Below are 26,181 nucleotides of genomic sequence, written 5' to 3' on the forward strand. Positions count from 1 at the left end.
CATAATACGGCCATCTAGCTGTAAAATTGCAATCCTTTTTAGTGTCATTTTTGGTGTACTGTTATGTGAAATATAAGCAGGTGTTAAATGTGGACTTTGCATAGACGTTCCAAAGCTAATTTTATAAATCCTGTTGCTATCAAAGGGAAACTTGCTGTAACCAATTATATCGTACAGGTAAATAAAGTGGGAAAAAGCACACTTAAGAACAGTTTCTATAAAGACATAACCTCTCACACTTTTTGGTGATAATAAAATGTGTAAATTGTATAAAATCTTGGACTATGGAATACATTATTTTTTTAAGCGTTTTAATTGTTTACTGGTTTTGGACTAATTCAATTCAATTCAATGAACTTTATTAATCCCCCAAGGGGCAATTAGTTAAGAGCAATATGCTTACAACAGTACATAACACAAATCCCACACATTATTCACAAAATACAACAATACAAGTATGCGCACATTTAAAAAAAAAAGGACCCTATAAAGAGTTTAAAATCAATGCAGCTCAATTGTTTTTTGACATTAATGATATTCTGACCAGATGTCTTCCCAGTGATAGATCAAATGCCCCTTTCTGATTAGTAGCTTCAGTTTGAATTCATCCAGACAATAAATGTGCAGGAATGTTCATCAAGACAATGTGCATCGAGACAATGTGCTGTAGATCACTGTCTGTGTTGTGTGTGAGTCTGCGTGGCTGTTTTATGGCTCTTATGGATTAGCAAGTTAAATTTAACCAGCCTTTATCCCTGAGTGCGCAGAATACCGGGATTATCCCCGAGCTCATACACGTTATGTTATATAGAGAGGAGGGAGGAGAGGGGGCCATTGTGTAGTTGTGCGCCAGCAGAGGAAGCTAGCTGCTCATTAGCAGCCTAGCTTTACACAGTCTAACCTTACTTAGTGTGCTCAGTAAATGTCTCCACAAAAATATGAACTAAAAATGGTGTGAGGCAACTAAATTGCTGTTTAATCTGTTCTTTAGTCATTTTCTTTCAATTCACACACGAGACAAGTAGGACTGTTAAGACCACCAGTCAAGGCTTACATTCTTATTTACGTTTTTCTTTTGTTTCACTCAATATCGTCGGTCAGGTCATCGTGGACGGTAGGTAATGTCTGACTAGTCTGCCATGTGTCAGGGCAAAAGTAAATCCCAGGTGGGAATCCGATAAGACATTTTACGCGACTATTAATCCTAGCCACATATTGGGAGGGTTCTTGGCAAGTATTTGTTATAGCATTGAAAGTCTACATCTCAGACAAATCGCCTTGAAGTCAGACAATCTTCATGCAAATGTTTAAATATATCTTTATTAGCCAATCTGGAATAAGTTTCAGTTTGCCGTCTAGGCAGTGATCTAATCCCTCCGATGGCTTTGTTGCACAGCATGGTGATGAGCTCATCTCTAGCCCCTCAACGTGAAGTGAAGCAGCAGCAGAAAACAGGCCGGCCGCAGTAGAGCAACAGACACTGCGTTCAGCTGGAGAGTGTGCAGCTTTAATTGGACAACCCTCACCATTAGGGTATGCTTGACATTTCCCTGCAGAGAGTGAGAAAGAGCAACAACACGGTTCGAGTTGCAGGTGTTTCCTTATTTAGGTTTTTGACTTTCACTGGGTCATTCTAGCCATTCTTTCGCGGCTCTGGCTGCACGTTCAGGGTTGATCCCTGCAGAAATCTGAGCCTCCGTCCCGGTCTGCACTGCACTGCACTGCAGCATCCACCAGGTTCCCTTCAAAGACTGGCCTGTGTTCAGATCAGTCCTATCCATGCTGAACAGCTTCCCTGTCCCTACTGAAGGAAAGCACTCCCACAGCATGATACTGCCACCATAGGTGATGTGCAGTATACTCATTAGATTTTGCATGGAGGCCAAAAAGTTCATTTTGGTGTCAACTGACCAGAGTCTTTTCATCCACATGCCTTTTCTTTTTTCTTACATGGCCTCTGGCAAACTCTAAATATGACTTCTTGTAGTGTTTTTTTTTTTTAACAAACTTCCATAAAGGCCACATTGGTAGGGTGTACCATTGGTAGGGTGTACCATTGGTAGGGTGTGAGAATTGCACACAATTGTCATTTTAACAGATTCTCCCACCTGTGCTGTGGATCTGCATTATTCCTCCAGAGTTGAGGCGGACAGTCACATCTTGGTAGGTTTGCGGTAGGTAGCGCTTTCCATTTTCAGATCTGTGGGATGTTCAAAGCGTGGAATATTGTTTCATAGCTGAGCCCTCTCTTCCTTGGTCTTCATGATGTTCTCTAACAAACAGAGCTCTTAGTCCTTCACAGAACGGCTGGATTTATACCCAGATTAAGCTTCTTCGCTTACCAATTGACCAACTACTTAAGGCAGTCAGCTGAACTGGATTTTATTTAGAGGTATCAGCATAAACGAGGCTGAATGGACGGCACACTTTTTAATCACCAGAACCAGCTTTATTTCCCCAAGTCTGAGGGTACGAACAAGGAATTTGACTTCAGATTCCAACACTGTGCATTGTGTAGGACAGGCAGACAAGTAAGATCAACTACAATCTATGACAGAATAGACATTTTCAGACTTTCAGGGGACAAAGGTAAGAACAGGAGCGGCATGTAAGGGGGGGTTCAGTATGTACAGGGGATATTCTCCTGAGGTCCACCCGTCATCTCTACAGTCTTTAGCAGGTTTAGGTCCAGGTGGTTCTGGTTGCACCAGTAGACCGACCCATCCACGTCCTGTCTGTATGCAGACGCATCACCATGTGACACAAAAATCTTTTTTTACAAAACAAAAAGTTTTTGTAATTTGTAGAGCCAAGTATGTCGTGGCCTCAAGCTAAATCTACATTGAACGCTTTTGTCTAAAATATCTGATGATACCTGGTATACTCTCACATGTACTTTCTTAATTTTCCAAGGCACCATGCAACAAAAATCTTGATTGTTATGGATACTGAAAAGCGCTGCTGCATCGTGGGTAATTCTGGCGCCGAGAGTGATGCATCCTCAAGCAAAATGGAAAAACATTGAACGTTGTGGTGGCAACATGACACAGTGTACACAGAAATAATAATCAAAGGGTGATGTGGAAGCCACTGTATTTACTAAAGTACGCAGAAGGAGAGGAAACACCTACAGCATCGTACAGCACCTTTCTCACTTTTTTGGCTTTTCTCTGTGGAAATCTCCCGCTAATAAATGTATTTTCCAGCGAGCTGCCCTCTTCTCTCACGATGCTGTGACACTGATCTACAATCAGTTTTACGCCCCTGGCCTCCCAGATGTGGAGAATTAATGGCCATGTAAACTGATTCTAAATCCGTTTGTGGGGCCAGCTGATACTCGGGGCCATTCTTTATTTTTTTTTTTTTTCATGCTTCTACTCCGAGGTTAATTTCATCAACGGACAAAGATGTATCAGATCAATACCGTAAGCTCCGCTGCTAAGCCCCCAGCCTCTCTTGGACACAGACATACGCTCCGAGCTTGCACATGTGATTCATGTAATCCTCCCGGTATGATAGTACAAATACTCTCCTGATTGTTGCACAGGCTCCAGGAGTTACAAATGCATTGCAAATGAACCTGCAGTTGGGGGGGGGGGGGGGGGGGGGGGGGGGGGTATGTTGGCACCCGGAGATCTGCGTTAACTCTATCCCTCATTTCTGCTGTACTTCTGCTAAGTCGCCGTAATGGCTCCCCACTGGCTCACATTCACTCAGTTTTCTCCTCTCCTGCCCCCCCTCCCTCTGTTTTCTCTCCTCCTCTACTTTCGCTCTGCCTTTCAGGCCATCTACAAGATGGTGTCCTCTGTGATGAAGATGCCAGAGGATGAATCCACGCCTGAGAAGAGGACGGATAAGATCTTCAGACAAATGGACCTCAATAATGACGGTGAGGGCGGGAAGCAGCAGCGGCGGCGCTCTGAGCGAGGCATGAAGGACGGGGAGCGGGAGAGAGCGGTTTTCAGCTCGTCTGTGAAGCGCTGCTCAGAGCGAGAGCCTGTGCAGCATTTTAGGTTTCATATTTTGCTCCACTATCCAACTGAGGAACATAAGCTATCTGTCAGAAAGGAGATTAAAAGAAAAGCGCAAAACATCAAAGTGAAAAGCTACTTTATTTTATTCTTACATTTCAACCAGAAAGAACATAGTTGTCGTTTCAAAGAAGTTGAAAGACCGTATTGAACAAAAAGGCGAAAACATTAATGACGTTCAAACGGTTCTTCTATCACGCTTTCTTCAGCACAAACGTTGGATAGAGCTGCGTTCAGAACCTATTAAAGTGTTGAAGGAATAAAAATTTCACGGAGCAGGTAAGCAGGGATTGTTTCTCTGTTTTGAACTCTTTGTGGCTCTAATCTGAGGAATTAAGCTCAATATCAACAGTTTTTGTTCCAACACTATACATGAGAGGCTTCATATTATGAATCATTTAGTCAAATCAAAAAGGAACACAATTGTTGGGATGGAGGTCCAGTGGTTAGAGTGCAAGGACTTTGCAAGTGTGCAAGGTTCCTGGTTTGACTCCCACAGACTGCCACCCTGGGTCCCGGAGCAAAACGCTACGCCCCAGAATGCAGTGGCAGCCCACTGCTCCCTCAGGGACGTATTTCACTGGAATGTACGTTGCAATCACAATAAAGATGAGGATTATTTCATTTAATGATCATTTAATGACCGTGACAATGAGTTCCCCTAATGTTTGTGTGAACACTGAACACAACCAGGTTGTTGTTTGGTTGTTTTAAACTGAGAATCTGACCTCAGCTTACCCTGGAGACTTGCAACTACGTTCTCTCTGGGGATAAAATGGTAATTCTCTGCTGATTTTGTACATTTGCTCGCTTTCAAAGTAGTGAATGTAACAAAGGGATGTCCAATTTCTATGGTAGATTCATTTTGTTGTGAGGTGGACAGAAATCCCGAAAAACACAATTACACAAAAGTTATAAAGAAAATTATGTATTTGAACAGTTTTGCATTAACAATAAGACCAAAGATGCAATATCCTATTCCCTTAGAACTGAAAACATGTTGTTCCTGGCGACACGTTGTGGAGTTAACAGGAAAACGAAGAATATAAAAAAGGAAGGTAGAAACATAATACGAGCTCCAAGCTTTGGTGTAGCATTGCAGCTGTAAGCATAAAAAAATGTAATTTTAGTCATGTGTTTTGTTTCTGTGTGCAGTTCAGTCCTTTTCCCTGCCCAGCCTCGGCCCAACAATGTGTTCAATGCTTAAAACTCTGATTCAATGTCTTAGGATAAGTCACATCACAGCCTGTTATTAAAGGCATTTTAATAACACTTATTAAATAACATCAATCAGTTCTGGTGGAGAGCAGTGAGTCTAGCTCAGGTTTTGTCACTGGTGAACCGTCAACATGATCGATCCAGTTTTAAGCTTTGCAAAATTAAAGATAGAACAAGTTCAAATAGAGGAGGAAGTTCCACAAAAGCCCCCCCCCCCCTTACAATTTCCAGCCATGATCTCAGAAATAAAATTCAGCACAAACTCAGTAACCCATTTCACCACCATAGTGGCTCATTCCAATTGTTTTTTTTTTTGTGTTCCCTTTATTGTGTTATTATACTTAATAGCAGCATCAGGATCCCAGACAATGACGCGTGTTTTTCCTCTTCCTTTCTATCTCCGTCTGTTTTGCAGGAAAATTGTCCCTGGAGGAGTTTATCAAAGGTGCCAAAAGCGACCCCTCCATTGTCCGGCTACTGCAGTGCGACCCCAGCTCCGCCTCCCAGTTCTGAAGCCAGCGAGCCCTCTTTTTACTCGGCCCCCCTCCGTTTCCTTCTCTATTCGGAAACGTCCCTGAAATCATTGCATGATGGTTCACATCTCTCGTCTGTTTAAGTTCTCGTTTTAGCGGAGGGTTTAAAGGAGACTAGGGATTTCATTTACCTTTTTGTATCGTGGGGGGGGAAAAGAAAGGACATGCTTACATACATTTAACGGCGGATCCAGAAGGCGCCTGCCGGGGGTTCCTGGCCGTCTCCGCCTGGATCTGGACCACGAGGCAGTCACGCAGCGCGGGTGCTTTCTGCTGCATGGAATAGGCCCTCGGTTTCACCTCCAACGCACGTGTATATCAGTGTACATACTGTATGTCTATGTATATCATAAGATCAAGTCAAATTGTCTTCACTCACTGTGTGGCATTGAAAGGCAGTATTATGTAGCGTTGCTTCCCGGTCTGATCTCAGTGGGAGTCTTGGGCGTGTTGGGATTTTATTGCTGTATGATCTTTCGCTGTGAAAAAGAAGGCCTAAGATCCCTTTTGATTTGTTGTGAATATCTACTGGTGTTTTTTATTATTATTATTATTATGATTTAACTTTTTTTCCCCTCATTTGTACATACATTTTTTCCCTTTTTCATGTGATTTTATTTATTCATTTTTACTCTAAATGCGATTTGACTTTATTTTTGAGATGACTATATTCCAGTTTACAGCGGCCCAGAGAGGGGAAGGCGTCATTTTTTTTTTTTTTGTGTGGATTTTTGGTCCAAATGAAGGATGTGAATTTGCAACGAGAACAGGTGGATCTCAATGATGCGTTCGATCGACAGCAGCAGTAGCACATATCGTCATTTTTGCCGCCGTGTATTTACGGAGCATGGCAGTGCTTTTGGTCTGAATGCGTGTGTGTGTGTGTGTGTGCATGTGTGAATTACACCTGGATGCTTGAGGCTAACTTTTACAGTATCACCATGTTGTGTTGTTTTCCATACGGTACCTTGCAACAACTGTTTGCGCCCCTTAAACCTTTTCGCATTTTCTCATGTTACAACCAAACGCTTTACATATTTCTGAGGTGTTTTAAGTGATGCACCAACACACGGAAGTGCATAATTTGTGAAGTGGAGATTAAAAAGAATATGTGTTCATATTTTACTTTTAAATAATGATCTGATAAGTATGCAACATGCGCGCCAGCCCCTTTTGGGAATGTTTCTGGTATGTCTCTAGTCTTTCTGGCATCTTGAGAGACGATTGGCTCCTTTTCTTTTATTGTAAAGGTGTGGAAATTGCCAAGCAAGAACGGAAAGGTTGCACAGTTCAGTGTCAACACATTTATTACCATTAGTTATTTCAAAATGTAACACAGACTTATAAAAATGGCTATAAAGCAACACTTATAAGGTCATACTTTGTGGATAGGGTTGCATTAAGAGTGCAGTTCCAGTATTGATCCTTCTTCTGCTACGCATGTTTGAATGCAGGCAGATTTGCTCTGCAGTGACATCTACAGTTTAAAATAGGAACTGCAGTAAATGAATGGTGTGTGTGCCACAAGCCAGCGTATAAAAGTCAAAGGGACATTCTACACGTCTGATTTCTCCTGAGGCATCTAGAGCATGAGCATATAGCCCAGGCTTCAACTTTCTTGTTGACAGTTTTTACCACCTCAGCTGTGGATATCTGCAGCACCATATGTTATCTACTTAAGTAGATAACATATTTTTTGGATGAGAATCAATTGATTCTCATCCTACATTTTTCTTCCACTTCACAATTGTGCACCAATCTTTCTTGATGTGTCTCATAAAATCCCCATAACGTCCATTAAAGTTTGTGGTTTTAATGTGACAAAATGTAAAAAAAAAAAAAAAAAATAATAATAATTTCATGAGGTACAAACAATTTGGCAAGTTATTGTAAGCATCTTAGAATTCTTTAATATCGAGCAGTAAACTTAAGATAGCTGTAACCTGTCACTATAATGCATGATCCTACAAAGCAAGACACAGGCTACTTTCACGACTACAGTTTACGCACGGTGATACCTTCTTTGGAGCTCGGCAGCCTTCTCAGAAATGAGTATTTCTCCCGCTGTGGAGCAACACCACCTTCCCTCCCTCCCTCCCTCCATCTTTCTTCCTCTGACAGACAGAAAACTCGCTAAGGGCTTGTTCATCACTCTTGTGCTGAATGCTTCTCCAACTCCCTAGATTGGTCTGCTTGCAGAGCTGTCACATAGAGGTGGGTTCCATTAGAGAGCAGCGAGGTCATACACCTGCTCTAGTTTGGGGATTTCAGGGGTAATGAGAGTGAATCAATTTCTATTGGCACTTTAAAGTCTATGATCAAGACACCTATTTTATTTGCTGTTAATAATTGCCCCACTATCGTCAGGTTTTTGGGGAATCGTCTCTTAGCAAAGGGAATTAAACCACCTCAGAATGTGTGTCGTTAAAGGCTTTATGAAACACTGGCACGGCACCGCTCTGAAATGTCTCGTTAAATCCTCTATTGTCATCTTCTGGTTTATAAACCGCGTTTAAACGTGAAATTAAACACAGCAAAGAATGTATTTAACTAAAATATCAAATCAATTGAGCCTTATTATAGTTTTATCCAATTGGTCGCAGATTAAAAACACTGATCGACAGAAGTAGACGACCCTGAGAGCTGTCCTGGTGCCGCTGCCTCCAACTGCTCTGGTAGGGATCTAAAGTCAGCTCATACCAAATGCTTTGAACAGGAACTACCTATCCAGCAGCCTCTCTGCTTCGGGGATCCTTAAAGTATCACTGCCTTCTGCTGGTAGGATAAGAAACAACAGTCAGAATTTCCTGATCTACTGCAGTTTAGTCCTTTTTCTATCATCACTGCCTCTTATAACAAACTGGTATCCTGTGTTGAAGAAAATAAGCCCCTCCTCCTTTATTTCCCCCATCCTTCCCCTTTTCCTGCACTACTTTTCTGTTGCATGAAGACCTCGTGTGAGGATGCAATGTTTGTTCTGTTGAACTTGACAATAAAGACACCGAAATATACCTTACGTGTCTCAAAGCAGCGTGTGTTGACCGCATCCTCATTTCCATTTCCACAATATTAGAATGCCTGGTTTTACAGCAGCAGTGTTATATCACCCACACTTAAAACAACTGAGGAGCTTAAAAATAAACAACAAAGGCACGAACGTGTGTTTTTACGTGATGGCGTTTCTACCCGTCTCTGAGTCCGACCAGTCATACCTGTCTGGTCACTAGCTGGTGCCTTAAAGGAAAACAAGGTTCAGACACTAAGCACATGGCAAGGTGAATCTGAATTTTAAAAAAAGGCATTTATTTACATAGGAAATAAATATCAACACTCGCAGTGCTGCTTTAAATTGCTTTAAAGGAGCAGACATCTTAAACAAAAATATTCTAACACAAGCAGCGGAAACCAAAAAGTCTTTCCTACGGTTTGAAAGTTGAATTAACACATTTTTGGAAAGTAACGCTTCAGTTTGTAAACTCAAATGTTAGGGCAAAAAAAAAAAAAAAAAAAAAAATCATCCTTTTGGGAATTACATTGGTGAGAAAATGAAAGTGGCTCACATTGCACTCGATGAGACAGTGATCCTGTAAACAGTGAGCTAGCCAAGCAGGACAGCACTACTAACAAAGATAACCATGCTTGTGACAACTCTTATAAAACACAAAGTTGGAAAGCACGTAAGAGTTTACATTTTAACACTTTGGTGCTTTAAGCTGATTTTGTTCCATTTTGTCTCAGTCTGACCAACTTGTGTATCCAGTCAAGCTAAGCTAAGCTCACCTGTCGTATATCAAGTATCAAAATGCGATAAACACATTATAAAACTAAACAATGCTTTTGTGATGAAAACAAATTCAAATATTACTGGTTGTAACACTTGTACGGTCTGCATAAGCAGAGACATTTGTTTTTTGTGGCCTACTCAAAGTGGCAAGAACAAGAACCAAGTAATTTCTAAAAAGGACATCCACAAGTTCTCAAGTGATTTTTCTCATAGCTCCAGCCCACCCAGCATAGTATCAACGCCCACTACCTGTAGCCTGTCGTCAGCCACCATACAAAACAAAACGTCTGCCTAGAATAGGTCTCAAGAACAAGCTGCAAGAACAGAATGGCCCTCTTGTTCTTGCCGCCCTGGGTAAACAAACAAATGTCTCCGTTTGTGTGAAGCTTTGGAAAGAACTTACATGCTAACCATGCTAACTTAAGGCCTCCTTTATCCTGATTGTGTCAGACTATTTGCCCAGCTTGTTTAACATGTAAATAACAATGCATTTACCCTTTTAAATTTGTGGTAAGAAAGTTCAAGCTATTTCTCAGAACATCAAACCCTTTTTATTAGGAACCTAGTCTGTGAACAATCAGCTTTTCCAGTTAGCGAGACATAACAAGTTGGTAATTTCTGCTTCAGACAGCAAAAGGTTATGTAAAAAGTGTGCTTTAATCTTCTAAACATAAGTGCTGTAGGAAGGTTTTTATTTGAATGTATATGCTCCACCAAAACAAAAATAAACTGTTCTTTCTCCTAGGGCCTCAAGAACAGGGCCAGGATTGAGAGTTCTTGCAGCTTGTTCTTGACATACATTCTGAAACATTTTTTTCTTATCTTGTGATTGGTCAGAAATTTTAAATGGCTGTGGGTACAACACTAACATGTTGCAGTGGGTGTGACCTATGGGAATTTCCCAGGAGTTTTGCATGTTAGTCCTTGTGAATTATGAAATGTCCTCACCAGACATAACTTTAGACTGGTTCTTCAACCTCAACGGAAAAAAAAATTGTCTGTTTTTGCAGAGTGCAAGCCTTAGCATTATTAGCTTTTTGTGGATCTAGTCACGCTTAGTTTAGTCAAGTCCAGCTCAGTCCTTATTAAAGCAGCATTTGGCAGTAAACATAAACAACATAAAATGTTTGCGATATAAACCAAATCGTTGCTGGTTCTGTTCTTCCTTAGAGAGGAAGAACTGTTTATAGCTAAAGTTAGCATAGAGGCTTTACCGTCTCTGAAAGTGTTCTTGGTTTGCTAACCATTTTTTTTTCAGCTTTATCCGTGTTACATGGACAGCAAAGCAAAACATTTTATCTTCCGGTTCATGGCTAAAAAAAAAAGCAGTTCTTCATGATGTCAAGCCCTTTGATTGGAAACTGGCACAGTGTTCTCAGTTTAAAAGATTAAGTGCAATTGTCCATTACGAGGAGAATGATGAGTAATAAAACACAAACACACCTCTAATACTATGCGTTTCGTAAAAAAAACATTCGGAACTTCCAAGAGCTTCTTGTCATGCTCAAGACAAATCAAATGTCTCCAATGACACAGCTTCTCATGGCTGATATATTACAGAGAGCGAGTTCTGTCCGTGTGATGCTGGACGTCTTGAAGGTGAGCACAGCAACAAAAACAGTGTGTACTTTAAATAAATTTGCAAAGACAACTATATCCAGAAGCTTGACCTGTCGACTGTACCCCTCCTCAGGTCGCGGCGCTGCTCATGTCCCCTTTGTTGACGGCCAGTCCTTGTGTCTTGACGTTCTATGTCTGACCGTTCTCTGGGGGATTGCCGAAGGGGCTGCCTCTCTGCGGAGGGAAGACTCCTACTCTGGAGAGGTAGATGACGTGGGGGCGTCTGTCGCTCCAGTTTTGGAGGCGCGGTGGTACGCCTCGATGGTTTATGGTTGCTTCTTGGGGGCTCGGTATAATGTTTGCCTGGTGTATTGTGGTTTCCAGGAGAGTTGGCGTAGAGTTGTGAATATTTGTCATGGCGTCTTGCCTGTTCCGTATGATGTCTAGGCGGCACATTATGGACTCTAGGAGGCTCCATGTAGACTTGCGGATTGTCGTGGTGCCTTCTTGGGGCCTCAGTATAGCGAGGTTGGTTGGGTTTTGCTGCAGGTATCCCCACATTGATCTAAACAAACAAAAGTTAGGAAAGTAGTTTTCAGTATTGCCCAAATAAAAGTCACTAAAGTATGACTTTACCTCTGATGTTCACAAATTTTAAAAAGCAATGTGTAGTTTGAAGACTCACTGGTCTGGTGTAGTTTTTACGTCGCATTCTTTTGGGGCAACCAGGCAATCCCAAGAAGGAAACACAGGCGGCGAGGCAACGGGCGGAATACACCGTCTGAATGCTACAAGACACAATCAGACCGACCCAAAGGACCATGGTTGTACTCTGGAGAGAAAAGGGAAAGACATTGGTAGGAAAACAGTATCTGGACCATTCGGAGGCAAGAACGGCAACGTAATTAAGGAGGATTTTGTTTGGATAAACGGCATAAAACAATGCTATCTTATTTGCAGCTCGTTAATGCCGCAGAGCAAAAATAACCCGCAAAGACCAGTAAGCATTGGGAATGAAATATGCACCAGGCAATGCATCTTCACCAAAGTGAATTGAATGAATCGAAAACAGAAAAGCAGCCTTTTGTTGTTAGGCAGCCTTTGTAAAAAACAAAGAATATTGGACGTTTACGTCTGCAAGTCTGTAGGGCTTTTTGAAAATCCTGATGAATAGCAGATCAACTGTTCCAACCATCTCATCACATTTACCCCAGGGCAAACTGTGTGAAGCAGAAACCGAAGTCCCAGCACACACTTTAGTGATGCAACGTGCTCACTGGCAGAAATCCTTGGTAATAGCACAGCATGATCTGCAGTCTCGGCAGACAATGGAAAAAGATGGTTACTTTTGAGACAGAATGTCACATTTTATACTAACATATACATGAAAAAGAATCTATATTAAATGGAACAAATGAGCCATTATTTCAATGTTATTTTCATTTTGTCTTGAAATTGCCTCAAATGATTGCATGTTTTCAACAGGATTTGTCTTCAATCTTAGTTTGTAGATTATTTTTTTGATATGTGCAGAAAAATGCAAAATCGAAAGTTAAAAAAACAAACAAAAAAACAAACAAGAAGTAGCTGTTTTGTTCCAATTATTTAGATGGCTTATATACAGTAGGTGTTTGCTGTTCAAGGCTAAACTAGTATGACAAGTTCTTGACGTGCTGTTTGCCAAAGAGGTTTAAACTGGAATCCGGGAACAAATTAATGTCACACCCAAATTTATTCTGTTACCGCTGCAAGTCAGAAAACCCATGAGAACCTAGATTATTGTGCTCCAGGATCAGGCCAGCGCTAATTACTAATAACGCATTCATAAAACAATTGTGATATTACATGTGCTACTGATTTAATCACATACAAACTGATAAAAGTGCAAATATACAGTGTGGTATTTTAGCTTCCCGTGACTTTTATGGTAGCTACTGTAACCTACAAGAGGGTAAAAGTTGTAGTTTACTTTCTTTCTAGATGGATTTCAGAAGTTCTAATTTCCGAGAACAAACTGAATGCACCATTACATGCAGCACATATATACTACATGTTAAGCCATGGTTAGCTTTAAATATAATAATGAATCTGTTAGTTTAATAAAAGACAGATGTTTGGAGAAGGAAATATATCCTAAATCTCAAGAGAAGTTCAAACAAACATGGCAGAAAATCTGTCTGAAATAATACTTTATTTGTGACAAATTGAGATGTGTAAGGATGTATTGTACAAACCTGCATAAACTACAATCTAACCGTATAAAAATTGAATTTCTTTTAGAACAGATTGTGTGAGGAATCTGTATAGCGTAGAAATAAGAACACCTTTACAAGAGGCTGTATTTTCATCACTTTGTTGACTTAGTGGGCTATTAATCCTCTTACATTTTAATTAAAAGGGCCATGTCAGCAAACAAATGGTGTGTTCCAGTTGTCTCGGAAGCACAAGCTTGGATTTGGGACTGACGGCACAGTCTAGTCACAGGTCGAGGTTTGCCGTTCGTTTTTGTGCCAACTGCAGGCAGCAACATGAGCCAAAACCTGTATTCACTTCCTTTTTATGCATTCAAACACTAAAGAAACATGTTCCCTAAGGTAACACCAATAGGTTGTGTGCTATACTACTTGTCCTGATGTTTTAATGAGATACAAGCTGCGGTGAAAAGTTGTTTATTAAGACTTCTACTACATTTTAGATGGGTAATGGCCATACTGGGTAATAAACTCAGAGGTGTCTGGTGGCCTCAGAGTACAAAGACGGTGCACTAAAAGTGGAACCATCCATGGGTTCGTGGGTTTTGGACCAAATGCACCAGCAGAAATTATACTTCGCATACCAGTGGCCAGTATCAATACTAAACCTTCATTATTTTACTGAAGAAGGTGAAAAGGAAATAAACACGGTTGAAAATACTTGTTTCTCAGCACTGTATAATAGTTCCAAGCAAGAAGTTCAAAGATAAAACGCGCCGGCATTAAAAACCAAACAGAGTCTGCGGGAAACATCTGTACTGTGCCCGTGTCTTTAAACGGCATCATATACTGCTATTTTAATACTAAAGAGACTACAGTTAACCTCGGCCTTGAAAAATGCTACTCGATCCCTCTGTGAATGCCAGCTGTACAGTTAAGTATACTGTAGATGCAAGTAAAGCGCTGCAACTCAAAGCATAAAAACACAATGGCTTTAGGGGCTGTACATCTGTCCGGTTCAGGCTTTGAGTCATTAGCAGCCGAAATCCCACTGAGCCACAAAATCCTGCACTCCTACAGCTGCTCTGCCATTAACCACTCGCAACGAGAATAAATCCAGCTTAAGACAAAAGGTCCTATGACTGAGAAACTGTCAACGGCGTGTTTAAGCGCCACAGCGCTGCTGACGTGCGCCTGCAGCGATGAGGCTGAGCAGGCCTGACAGTCCATCTGTAGCACAGAGGAACGGCACGCGGCCCGCGGCGCACCGACGGGGTCAGGTCAGCGTTTCTGCCAGCGGTCCATCAGCTGCGAAGCATGACTGACTTAGTGACAGTGAGGATAGACATCAAAAACTCCCGCTCCATTTTTCACATCCAGTGTGCTCACACACACACACAGAGAACACTGTTAACGTTCCTGCTGGTGGTCCAGATTTGTCCTTTTCATACCTGTTCAAGTATTGCAAAGTAAATCGTCTGCATGAAACAGTATTTCCTATCTTACAGATGTGTTCTAGTTTTCCCCTTTTTTTTGTCATACTTAAAGGTTTCAGTTTATCAAACAATTGTATGTTTAACTAGACAAAAACAACCAGGGGAAATTCAAAAAATCTGTTTCTAAAAGAAGATTCCATTTATGGCACTCCATAAAACTTTACCAGTACTTTACTTACTAAATGCATTCCGCCTTAATGCCAGACCCAGCAAAAAAAAATAAAAAATAAAAAATCCCTTAAACATGACTTATCTGACGGCATGAAGAAGTCTAAGAGATCTCAAGAATCAAAACATCTACCTCGACCTAAAGTACTTAAGAATAGAGACAATTCATCCACCAACTGGGGAGTCATTTCTAAGGTATTGGGGCTTCAACGAACCACACCGAGAGCCGAGGAGAAAGTGCTGAACTCTCCCAGGAGTGGACGCCCAATCAGAATGGCTTCCAGAGCACATTTGAGACTCACCGTGTCAAGAGGAACCTTTTGGAACGAGTGCAGCCTGTTACTAGCTAACATAGCACTTCAGAAAATCAGCTTCATGGCAACAGTCAAACATGGTGGTGTTAGTATGATGGTGTGGGGCTGTTCTCTTTCTCCAGGACCTTGGCCGTAACTGTGGGGAACCATAAATTCTGCTCTCCACGACAATAGAGGAAAATGTCCGGCCGCCGGTTCATGATCTTAGACCAAAGCACACTTGGTTTTCACAGCAGTTCAAAGCACAGCCACAAGCCCACCTCTGAATGGCTAAAAACAAAGAAAATAAAGCTTTGGGCCTAGTCAGCGTCTAAACTTTAAAACCGAGTGAAATCAACAAATTATTAAAAAAAATGTTTAGTGACAGAGAGGAGGGTTATAATTTGAGAGGAGAGGGAAACTTTAAATAACGATGAATCCAAACAACCAGAAAGAGTTTTTGTACATTGGTGTGTTGGATGGATCTAATGAATCAACTGATGGACTTAGAATAAAGTACATACAGGGGTTGGACAATGAAACTGAAACACCTCTCATTTTAGTGTGAGAGGTTTCATGGCTAAATTGGACCCGCCTGGTGGCCAATCTTCATTAATTGCACATTGAACCAATAAGAGCAGAGTGTGAAGGTCCAATTAGCAGGGTAAGAGCACAGTTTTGCTCAAAATATTGCAATGCACACAACATTATGGGTGACATACCAGAGTTCAAAGGAGGACAAATTGTTGGTGCACGTCTTGCTGGCTCATCTGTAACCAAGACAGCAAGTCTTTGTGATGTATCAAGAGCCATGGTGTCCAGGGTAATGTCAGCACACCACCAAGAAGGACAAACCACATCCAACAGGATTAACTGTGGACGCAAGAGGAAGCTGTCTGAAAGGGATGTTCGGGTGCTAACCCGGATTGTATCCAAAAAACATAAAACCACGGCTCCCCAAAACACGGCAGAATTAAATGTGCACCTCAACTCTCCTGTTTCCACCAAAACTGTCCGTCTGGAGCTCCACGGGGTCAATATCTACGGCCGGGCTGCTATAGCCAAACCTTTGGTCACTCGTGCCAATGCCAAGCGTCGGTTTCAATGGTGCAAGGAGTGTAAATCTTGAGCTGTGGACAATTTGAAACATGTATTGTTCTCTGATGAGTCCACCTTTACTGTTTTCCCCACATCCGGGAGAGTTACGGTGTGGAGAAGCCCCAAAGAAGCGTACCACCCAGACTGTTGCATGCCCAGAGTGAAGCATGGGGGTGGATCAGTGATGGTTTGGGCTGCCATATCATGGCATTCCCTTGGTCCCATACTTGTGCTAGATGGGCACGTCACTGCCAAAGACTACCGAACCATTCTGGAGGGCCATGTGCATCCAATGGTTCAAACATTGTAACCTGAAGAAGGTGCCATGTATCAGGATGACAATGCACCAACACACACAGCAGGACTGGTGAAAGATTGGTTTGATGAACATGAAAGTGAAGTTGAACAGCTCCCATGGCCTGCACAGTCACCAGATCTAAATATTATTGAGCCACTTTGGGGTGTTTTGGAGGAGCGAGTCAGGAAACATTTTCCTCCACCAGCATCACGTCGTGACCTGGCCACTATCCTGCAAGAAGAATGGCTTAAAATCCCTCTGACCACAGTGCAGGACTTGTTTATGTCATTACCAAGACGAATTAACGCTGTATTGGCCGCAAAAGGAGGCCCTACACCATACTAATAAATTATTGTGGTCTAAAACAAGGTGTTTCAGTTTCATTGTCCAACCCCCTGTATGTACACCAGTTTAAAAAAAAAACGTATAAAAACAGTTTATGTTGTACAGAATGGGTGGCTCAAAGGCCATTCATTGTTATTGTTGATGTTTATGACGGGCAAATGGTTGTGCAGTCACTGAGGGGGATAAGGAGTTAAAGATTTGATTAATGCGGGAATACTTTAAGCGTTTAAACTGGTGTGGGAAGACTTGAATGATTGTATATTGGGGTGTGCAAGGGACAGAAAATCATATGTTTGTTTTTTTTTCCATCTTCTACCTGCTCCTTTTCAAACAATTTATGTAAACTGGCATGTCTATGTATATTATTTTTACTTTGTTTGTTTGAAATAAAAAGTAAAGAAATGCTATGGCCTAATTTTAAACTCTTGCTCTAAAGCCTCCAGTGTAGCAGAATAAAAACAATTCGGCAAAGCATGCTAGGACAGAATTCCTCCACAGCGATGTGAAAAAAAAACTCATTGTGGGGTTTTATTAACTTCTGGGGGCAGTCATTGCCACCAAAAGTGGCTCTATTAGTTATTAGTCCAGGGGGTGATCACTTTTTCACATCTGGCGAGGCTAGCTTGGATAGCTTTTGTCCAAAATTACATCAAGTCATCATCTGAAAACCGTTTTCTCTATTTACTTCAGTCTGATTTTAAAATGTGTTTGACGGCGACTCTGTAAAGTGCCTTTGAGATGACGTGTGTTGTAAATTGGTGCGATACAAATAAACTGCTTTGATCTGATGATGTGAAACATTTGAGTGTGACAAAGAGGAGGAAAAAAAGAAATATGTGATGGAGTAAATTCTTTTTCAAGGCGTTATACATTGCCACACCTCGAATAAAGAATGACCACCAGCCTCTCTAAAGCAGCCTCACACATATTGGCAGAATTTAAAACAAAACGAGCCGATAGCTGTTGCTAAAAAACGCCTTCAGTTCGACAAACACACTCACGTAGATGCGGGTGGGGTCAAAGGGACACTCGTTGGTGATGCTGGAGTAGTCAACGGCATCGGGAAAGCGGCAGTGAGTCAGGAGCAAGCGGCCGCCGTTCAGGATGGTCTGCACCACTGACGCCAGGAGCCCAACGGTGGAACCTCCCGCTACGAGTGATGAAACCAGGCTGATGGAAAACAACGACCATGTCTGTGGAAGGAGGAGAGACGCTCGAATGAAATATCTAACACTGAAACTGTCAATCAGCATTGGGTTGTTATTTTTTTTAAAACAAAGTGCTACAAAGAATGCTGCAATTATGGAGCAAAATGAAAACGATACAAGGCTTTAAACATTTTTTTATGAAGAGAAATCAGAACAGCCTGTATTTGGCCCCTTTTACTCTGATAATTGACCATAAAATCTAGTGCATTTGGTCACTTTCTGAAGTTCTATAACTAGTGAGCGAGGTTCATCTTTGCGTCTCGCTATAAATACAGCCGTTCTGCGATGGTTTGCCAGAGAACGTCAGGGAAAACAACCAGACTGACAGGTCAGGGAGAACGCTGTAAAGGTTCAAATAGCTGACCTTTATGGAATTGACAGGCCTGAAGCCACCGCGACACGAAAACTGGAATAAATTCCTGTCTGCACTTTGCCACAAGCCACGCAGGGGACACAGCAAACATGTGCTCTGCTCAGACGAATGCAAAACGGAACCTGTTCGGCCTGCATGTCAGATGCCATCCGTGGTGGAAAAAAACAACAACAACAAAAAAACGCCCATCCTCACAGTGAGACATGGGGGTGGCAGCATCATGCTGTGAGGATGACACTCTACAGCAGGACAGGGGAGGGAACTCACAACTGATAGGAAGATGGAGGTAAACCCAGGACAATCCATGGAGATAACCTGTTAGAGGCAGCAAACTTCTTGAGACTGGGACGGAGGTTCACCTTCCAGCAGGACAAACGGCCTTAAACATACACATGATTAAATTATATATATTTGTGAGACTGATCCAGTCAAGGCCAAGGCAATGTGGCAAACTTACTCCAAACTATTGTACCAGTTTCTTTTTCAAATATGCATTACGACGAACGGCATCAGGAAACGTGTTGCCGTGTCATGAGAATGTAAACATGAGTGTTAGCGAAGGCAGCCTGTCGGTGCTGACTCACTTGCTGTGGCTTTCTCAAGCCCAGCTGAAAACGTGCCACCATCATCCGTCAGCTTTTGTGCTGTTGCACAGGGTCATGTCACAGGCAATCAGCACACACAGGACACACGCTTACAATCAAGACAGGAGTTAGAACAGGAAGGCACCAGCCAGAGTGCTGGAAGATGGGTAGGACTTTCATTATTTTGTGTTTGGCGGCATAGAGTTTTATTTATCTATTTATTTATTGGCTTAGGGTTTTAAAGGGCTGGAAAACAAGCGCTGCTGCAAGTTTTTAAACAGCAGAACACGACAGATGGACCATGATGCCCCCTACTGATTCGCAGACATCTAGTGGATAACGTTCTGGATTTTGTTATCAGGATATTGGAATTTTGAACCAAAAGTGTTGTTGACTAACTGCAACTTTAAGTTCTCACTTAGAAATGTCGGAAAGTTTTTTTTTTTCCCCTTTTTATTGCAAAGAAGTTTTAGAAAGTAAATGTATGGAGAACGATCGGCTGCTTTTACTTCTGCCGAGAAAAAAAAAACGATGTCAACAAAAGCTTATGAAATAAATCTGAATGATATAAATTAGATAAAACACAAACAGACAACACAGTGATGAGCTGGGTTGACGGGGGGGGGGGGTCTAGGATTTGATAATCGGTGAGTAAGAGGGGCTTTAGAAAGGTTTACTGAGGCCGCAGATGAAGCATCTGGGTAAGCTCCTAATAAACAGTAACGGTAAAGAATGGAGAGAGCACTTTTACTGTCACCGAAGATTTCCTCCTATGCAGGAAAAGTGAAAATAAATAAGGAGTAATGGTTCTTTCTGCCCACAAAAGCAGTGCTTTGGGTTTAGTTTTTTTTTATTTCCTCAAAACACCTTTCGTCCTTTTATTGTGAAACAAATGTAATCTTGACTTCAAGGGACGCAGCACAGTAAGTGCGGCTTTGACATGTAGCTGTAGCTGGGTAAGCATTACCTGTTTGACACAACCGCAGGTGTTTGAAAGTACAACGTTACAAAAGGTAAGGACATCTGTTGCTTTAGCATGCTTTTCTCTTTTAATGTCACAAAACATCTGCCGACTTCCAGCGATCATCGAATCAATAACCGCTCTCTCCGGACATTCCCTCCCCCCGGATGTTTCCCCATGATAATTAGCGCCAGCAACCTTTTTTCTAATTGTTTGAGCCAAATTTACTACACAACTGACATATTGTGTAGCCATGCTGGAGTAGTGAAGCTGTGTCCTCAGAATACCATACTGAGAGCTCCTTTGCTGTAAACTATCATGGGTCATGATAGGAGTTAAAAAGTGAACTTTTTAGCTGCTTCCATTCACTTCTACTGTGTTCAACACAAACTAGGCAAAAATCCATAGTGTGATGTATTCTGCTGGCACCACTGTCGGAAGAAATGCCAGTCCTGGGACACGGCCGCGTGCATCAGCACCGATGTTAGTCGGGACTTGGGCACTGATTAAATTTACGTGAATTTTGCAAAGATTAAACTTTTATGATTATTTTTTTGTCAGGGTTTTAGTCAGTAATGATCTTTTACCACTTCGGTGTGTTACAAGCAGACTGGGCCCGCCTCAGAGTGTTTTAAATCTATGGGTAGGGCACTGGTCTGTTAGGTCTCCAGGCTACTGCCTGGGTTAGGGGGGTGGGGCTTTGTTCTTGCTCGCCTTCTTTTACACTCCTAATTTTTAGTGGTTCAGTAGAAAACTGAAAAATGCAGGCTTTTGGTTTGTACCAGAAGTGACAGACTTTTTTTTTGTTACTGCTCCCTTATTTTTCTGTCGTCTTTCTTTTAAAAACTAACAATTTAAAACAAAAATCTAAAAGGTTTGGGGGTTTTAATAACAAGTGACTGCATACAACAATAAACGAAACACTGCCTCGGTCATCTTCTAAAACTAGAGTACACCAGGTGAGACTGCCATTGTTGGTTTAAAAAAAAAAGCCAAAAAAAGCAAAAAAAAAATCCCTCAACAGTCAGATCAAAACTCGATCAGAGCCAGAAAATAGATCTAGTCCAATGTTTTAAGCTGACATAGGTGGGATCATGCGAGGCGGTTGAAGAGCCAAACGGCTGCCTGTTAGGCCTTCCCCTCCCTTCATGACGGCTCTCGCCAACAAAGGCAACAGGGAGTGGTTTAATCGCTCCGAAGCCGACTCTGTTCAGCTGGTCGGCTCGTCGGTCTTGTTTGAGCTGCCTGACAGCTGACAAAGTAAACAGGGGGAAAGCTGCACCGCTTAGACACAGAGAGAGAGAGAGAGAGATGGGGAAAAAAAACAGACTCCTCCAGCTCTGCAGGGCTAGACTGGAGCAACGTGCATTTTTTTTAGGTTGTGAGTCAGACGGGGAGGGAAGCTGAGAAAGTATCGCAGTGCTATAAAACATCAATTTGTGTATGCAGACAACAGGAAACGAGCAGTCATCTGAAAGCTCCATTTTTCATAGTGCGGGTGAATCAGTGCCGAAAGCAGATACAGGCGAGGCGGAAAGCGGCAGGGAGGGTAAAACGCGTACTCTGCGCTCTCTGACTTGTAGGATCAAATCAAAGATGAAGTGACACTAACCAGGCGTTTGCTCTTCTTGTTTTTCGACAGGACGATCGCTAGGATCCCGTCGACGACACCCTGCGGGAAACAGACTGATGAGATTAGGAGAAAATTACCAAGAGCACACGAGAAGCACGTCATCTGCCAAGACCAGTGATGGATTTGTCACATTTAACACAAATAATGCTGATGTTCCCCAACATTCAGTGGTTTCTTTTTTTTTTTTTTTTTTCCTCTCATGCTCCCACTCTACACGGGGTTTATTGAAATTCACAGAGAGGCAGTTTGTGGCTCCTAGATGCTGCCGGTGGAAATAGAAAATGCAACCCTTTTAATTTTAGCTGGTTTTACCAGTCAGGAATTAAGAAAAAAAACATCTGGTTCAGACGTATTATGTATTTCTTTGTTATGTTAAGAAAAAATTCACACCATGGATTACGTGAGATGACTATTAATGGAAGACAGATGAAGCCTAAAAATCATCACCTCTCCACCACCGTGCTTTAAAGTTAACTGAACAGGTTTCTCTCACACCAATTACAATTTATCTTGTGTACCTCCAGGAGCCTTAAAACAGGTTTTGAAGTTTGCAAATAAAAGGTTTTAAATTTAGAGAACAAAAAAAACTGGAAAAAAAAGTTGACATATTCCATTAGGAGCATTTCTGCTCCTTCGCCGTAGAGTCGGCTCGGCACTCACCAACATGCCGGTGATGAGGGTGACCACGTTGGTGATGGCGTAGCCCATGCCCCGGGCCTTCTCGTGCAGGTTGATCTGCCTGAGCACGATGCCGTGCACCAGCGCTCCCAGCAGGAAGTTGACATGACCGACGAGGATCACGCTCAGGCCCATCTTCATCAGGGCCTTCGGTTCCTCCAGGTCGTCACAGCACATCCCTGGAGGGGAGAGTCGGGGGTATACGCGCTCCGAGTGAGAGAGATACCTGACAGCACCGCATCGCCCCTACAGATCATCTCATATTGATCAGGGGGCAAAGCGGCTGGGGTCAGAAGCAGCCACGTCGTCACCTGCGTTAATGATTGGCTGCTGAGCACATAACCACAGCAGAGTTTGCACACACACACACACCGAGAGAGTCCAACGCCAGACTATAGAACGGTCTAATAAGCTGTTTTAAAGGAATGTCTTTCAGTTTCTACCATGCTGCATACTTGGGACAGTATTGCAAGTTCCCAAAACATCTTCAAAGCTTCGGAGAGCATCTCAACTCTCAGCGATCTCCGGTCATTTCCACTGTGCAAAAGAAATCCGGAGGGTTCTAAATACTAGCCATAAAAAAAAAACACATTTAAATAAGCATATTAGTTAGAAAATATAATCATCAGTCACGTTAAATTTTGGTATGCTTCTGTGGATTGTTTAAAGAACATCTCAACTGAGTGAAAAAGAAAGTGTCCATGCTAGAGCAAGACCCTGAGTCTGTATTCAGCCTCAGCTAATTTTTAGCTAAAGTTATAAAAATAGCGAGCTAGCTCAGCTGGCAGGGTGCATAGCATTAGTCCGACAACCCTAACCTTACCACGACAACCTAAGGCACAAGTCATGACCGTTCTGTCTAATGTGGGAAAAGTTTAGTTTTCTTCGCCATGCACTCACCATGAAGTTCAATCTAATGCCATCAGAGAGTACTAGGCATGTTAACTGCTGATACAGATAAGATGAGGGCATAGGCCTAGCGCATGAATCTTGTCAAAGTATAGACCTGCTAAGAATCAATACTAAAAACCAAGCTCATTTTTTTCATATTGAAACTGGGTTGTCAGACTAATGGGTCATCCGGCTATATCAGACTATTGGGACTGTCGGACTATTGGGTTGTCGGAGTATTGGGCAGACCCCCAGCTGGCAGACCAGCTAGCTCCCTTAAGCAGGGGCGGTTCTAGACAGGGGCCAACAGGGGCCCATGCCCCTGTAGAAATGGTTCGGGCCCCTGTTATGGCCATTGTACTAAAGACATGATAAATACACTTCCCATAATTATTTGCAATGGCAAAGAAACCATAACTGATTGGTCACTTTGACCAATATTATTTTTTACCTATACAGTTTTACTCTAAAAAGAATTTAAAACTTAAGAGGTTTCACGTTTAGCTTATGAGCTGGGGGCAAAGTTTTAACTGCTAGATCAGGGGTCTTAAACCTGCAGTTCCAAAACTATACGTTGCTCACTTAATATTATTACATTATATTAATATATTATATTATTATATTTATTGTTTTTTAAGTTTTTTGTTCTGTACCCCTGAGAAAAAACACTGGCCCCACCTTGGCCCCCCTGGTAAATTTGGTCTAGAACCGCCACTGCCCTTAAGGAGGGTTTGAAAAAGCCTCACCTTCGCAAATTCCACCTCCCGGCCTTTTATTAACCATTCACTGATTTCTTCACACATGATTCATCGTATAAAGTATGTAAGCGCTGTGTGATCTGCGCTGCTTAGCGTGTGCAGGGGGCTGATACATTTTCAACGGATAGGAGTCCGGCGATCACATTAACAGACGCGCAGAGACTGCCTTTTAAATTCAACACACTCCCATCTAACTTCTTTTGTGGTTATCGGGCCCGGTATTAGCAATGTTTGTCATTTTGCACTTCACAGTGAAGGAACCCTGGGAGTATAAAAAGCTCATATTATCTGGTTAATTAATCAGGCTATCTATTCTTCTAACAAGTTGGCTGCATATCAGACATGCTCTTTGTCGCTCTCCAAACATTTTTTTTTAAATGTTAAAATTGTTCTTGTTAGCAAGGTAAAGACATAGTCTTCTTTCAGCCGTCTAGCCGACCGCCAGTGTACAGCTATAGATGGAGGAGAGGCAGCGCTGGGGGTCTTTATGTTAAAAAACTCCAGTTTCTTTGACACTTTCTTTGTTGTTAGATAGAAAAACAAAACATCATTTCGTAAATTATGTAGTAGACTTATTAAATGTTTTACACAGTCAAAAGAGGTATTGCTGAGTGTTTATATGTGCAAGACTTTAAGTTCCTATCCAGCTTCAACAAGTTTAGAGGCAGCACCGATATTATGGTGAAATTTAGAAGCTGAGGGTCACTCCTCCTTCTCTCCAGTCTACGGCTACACTTTAACTCAAAGTGAACTCCTGCTGGTAGGTACAGTATTATCTAATAGAGTCACAGAACCATATTTACTTTTAGCAGACTGTAGATTACAGAACATTCATTGAAATAGTTACGAACTGACCAAAACTGAAAAAAAGGTACAAAATGGCAAATGGAAGAAATGACCGGAATGACCAGCGCTCCTTCCATACCCTGAGGTCATTAATTGCCACTGATAAGCATGCCTTATTTACAGTGTTATTGTTTTTAAAGCATTAATTTAAGTCCAAATCAAAAATCTAGGTTTTATTCTTTGGTTTCAACAGGCAAGGACAAACCAGAAGAGTAAAAAAAAATCTAATCTAATAACTAAAATATATTACTTTAGCTATTTCAAAACACTGCTTAGAATTGATTAAAGTTTAACTAATTTGTTAACACATCTTTTAGCTCATTTTATTAGCTAAGTTCTACTCGGATACATTGACTGAATGATAAAAGTCACCAATCCAGGCTCTGATTAAGGCTTTTAGCCTGGCTACTTTTCCATTTAACCTTTAAATTTCATTCCTGAATGACCCCAGGACATCTGCACACACTGAGGCAACAACTTCAGTTTGTCAGAGCAGTTCAGCAGGATATCTAACTCATGAGGCTGCAGATCCCAGACACACGGGCCTGCCATCCCTAAATCGGAGCATAAAATGATCCCAAACGACACTGAGTCACAGACGGGCTTAAAACGGCTCAAGCGTAGCAGAAAGTCCTTTTACGCGCGTCTGCCCAGTAGAAAACATCTGTGCCAACCCAGCACCAACGCCTGGCCGCACCGGTAGCTCAGTGAAAACGGCCAGGTGAGGCTTTAGTTACCTGCACAGCCCATCTCTGTCAGGTCACCATGCGGCTTGTCTGACGGTACCGGTCCCGGTCCCGGCGGATGGGTTTGCTCAGCGCGTCCTCAGCTCCTCTCAGCCCAAACACCTCCTCTGTCCTCAGTCCGGTCTGGCAGCAAGCCGTGACACATGTGCGCGTAAGGAATGTCAAAATAAGAAAAAGAAAACACCTGTGAGAGGGTTTCACTTTTCCTCATCAGAGAGAAAGGGCGTGTCGTTGTTGTTATTATTATTGTTTGCGAAGTTCTGTGCTTTTATTTTGAAAGTTCAGCTGTCAATAAGTAGCCGCATTTGACAACTTTTGCTAAGATGTTGAGTTGAACGGTGCAAGTTTTTATTTTATTTATTTATTTATTTATTTATTTTGTGGTTTACAGTCCTTTTCTGCTCATTTAAAGGACGGATGTGTAGACAGGCAGACATGCTGGAAATGAGCTCGTCCGTCAGTTTGCATACATTTCAGTTTGGTGGAT

The 26,181-nt window shown here is 42.0% G+C and overlaps 2 protein-coding genes across 3 annotated transcripts in view; one reads left to right on the forward strand and one right to left on the reverse strand.

Moving 5' to 3' along the window:
- Positions 1–8,793, forward strand: part of LOC105935396 (hippocalcin-like protein 1) — a 67,876-nt gene extending 59,083 nt beyond the window's left edge. For both annotated transcript variants that reach the window (XM_036144842.1, XM_021323194.2), the window contains 2 exons: positions 3,784–3,889; positions 5,665–8,793. In XM_036144842.1, coding sequence (XP_036000735.1) covers positions 3,784–3,889; positions 5,665–5,762 — 204 coding nt within the window. In that variant the 3' untranslated portion in view covers positions 5,763–8,793. The remainder of the gene's footprint in view (positions 1–3,783; positions 3,890–5,664) is intronic.
- A 271-nt stretch (positions 8,794–9,064) lies between these two features.
- Positions 9,065–25,858, reverse strand: LOC105935395 (keratinocyte-associated protein 3). The gene is made up of 6 exons (XM_012875766.3): positions 25,686–25,858; positions 22,436–22,632; positions 21,755–21,814; positions 18,018–18,209; positions 11,812–11,958; positions 9,065–11,691 (listed from the first exon to the last, which is right to left on the reverse strand). Exons 1-6 carry the CDS (start codon positions 25,696–25,698, stop codon positions 11,218–11,220), a joined length of 1,083 nt encoding a protein of 360 aa, XP_012731220.2. The 5' UTR covers positions 25,699–25,858; the 3' UTR covers positions 9,065–11,217.
- Positions 25,859–26,181: the final 323 nt, after the last annotated feature.

This window comes from Fundulus heteroclitus, chromosome 13, assembly GCF_011125445.2.
Source record: "Fundulus heteroclitus isolate FHET01 chromosome 13, MU-UCD_Fhet_4.1, whole genome shotgun sequence".
In the NCBI taxonomy this organism is placed as follows: Eukaryota; Metazoa; Chordata; class Actinopteri; order Cyprinodontiformes; family Fundulidae; genus Fundulus; species Fundulus heteroclitus.

What these genes read in the sequence shown, in the direction of transcription:
- LOC105935395 (XM_012875766.3), bottom strand. An exon ending in CCCTCATCACCGGCATGTTG is followed by an intron (nt 21,815 to 22,435) that starts GTGAGTGCCGAG and finishes TGTTTCCCGCAG; the next exon opens with GGTGTCGTCGACGGGATCCT. An exon ending in GTAAAAACTACACCAGACCA is followed by an intron (nt 11,692 to 11,811) that starts GTGAGTCTTCAA and finishes TTGTTTGTTTAG; the next exon opens with ATCAATGTGGGGATACCTGC.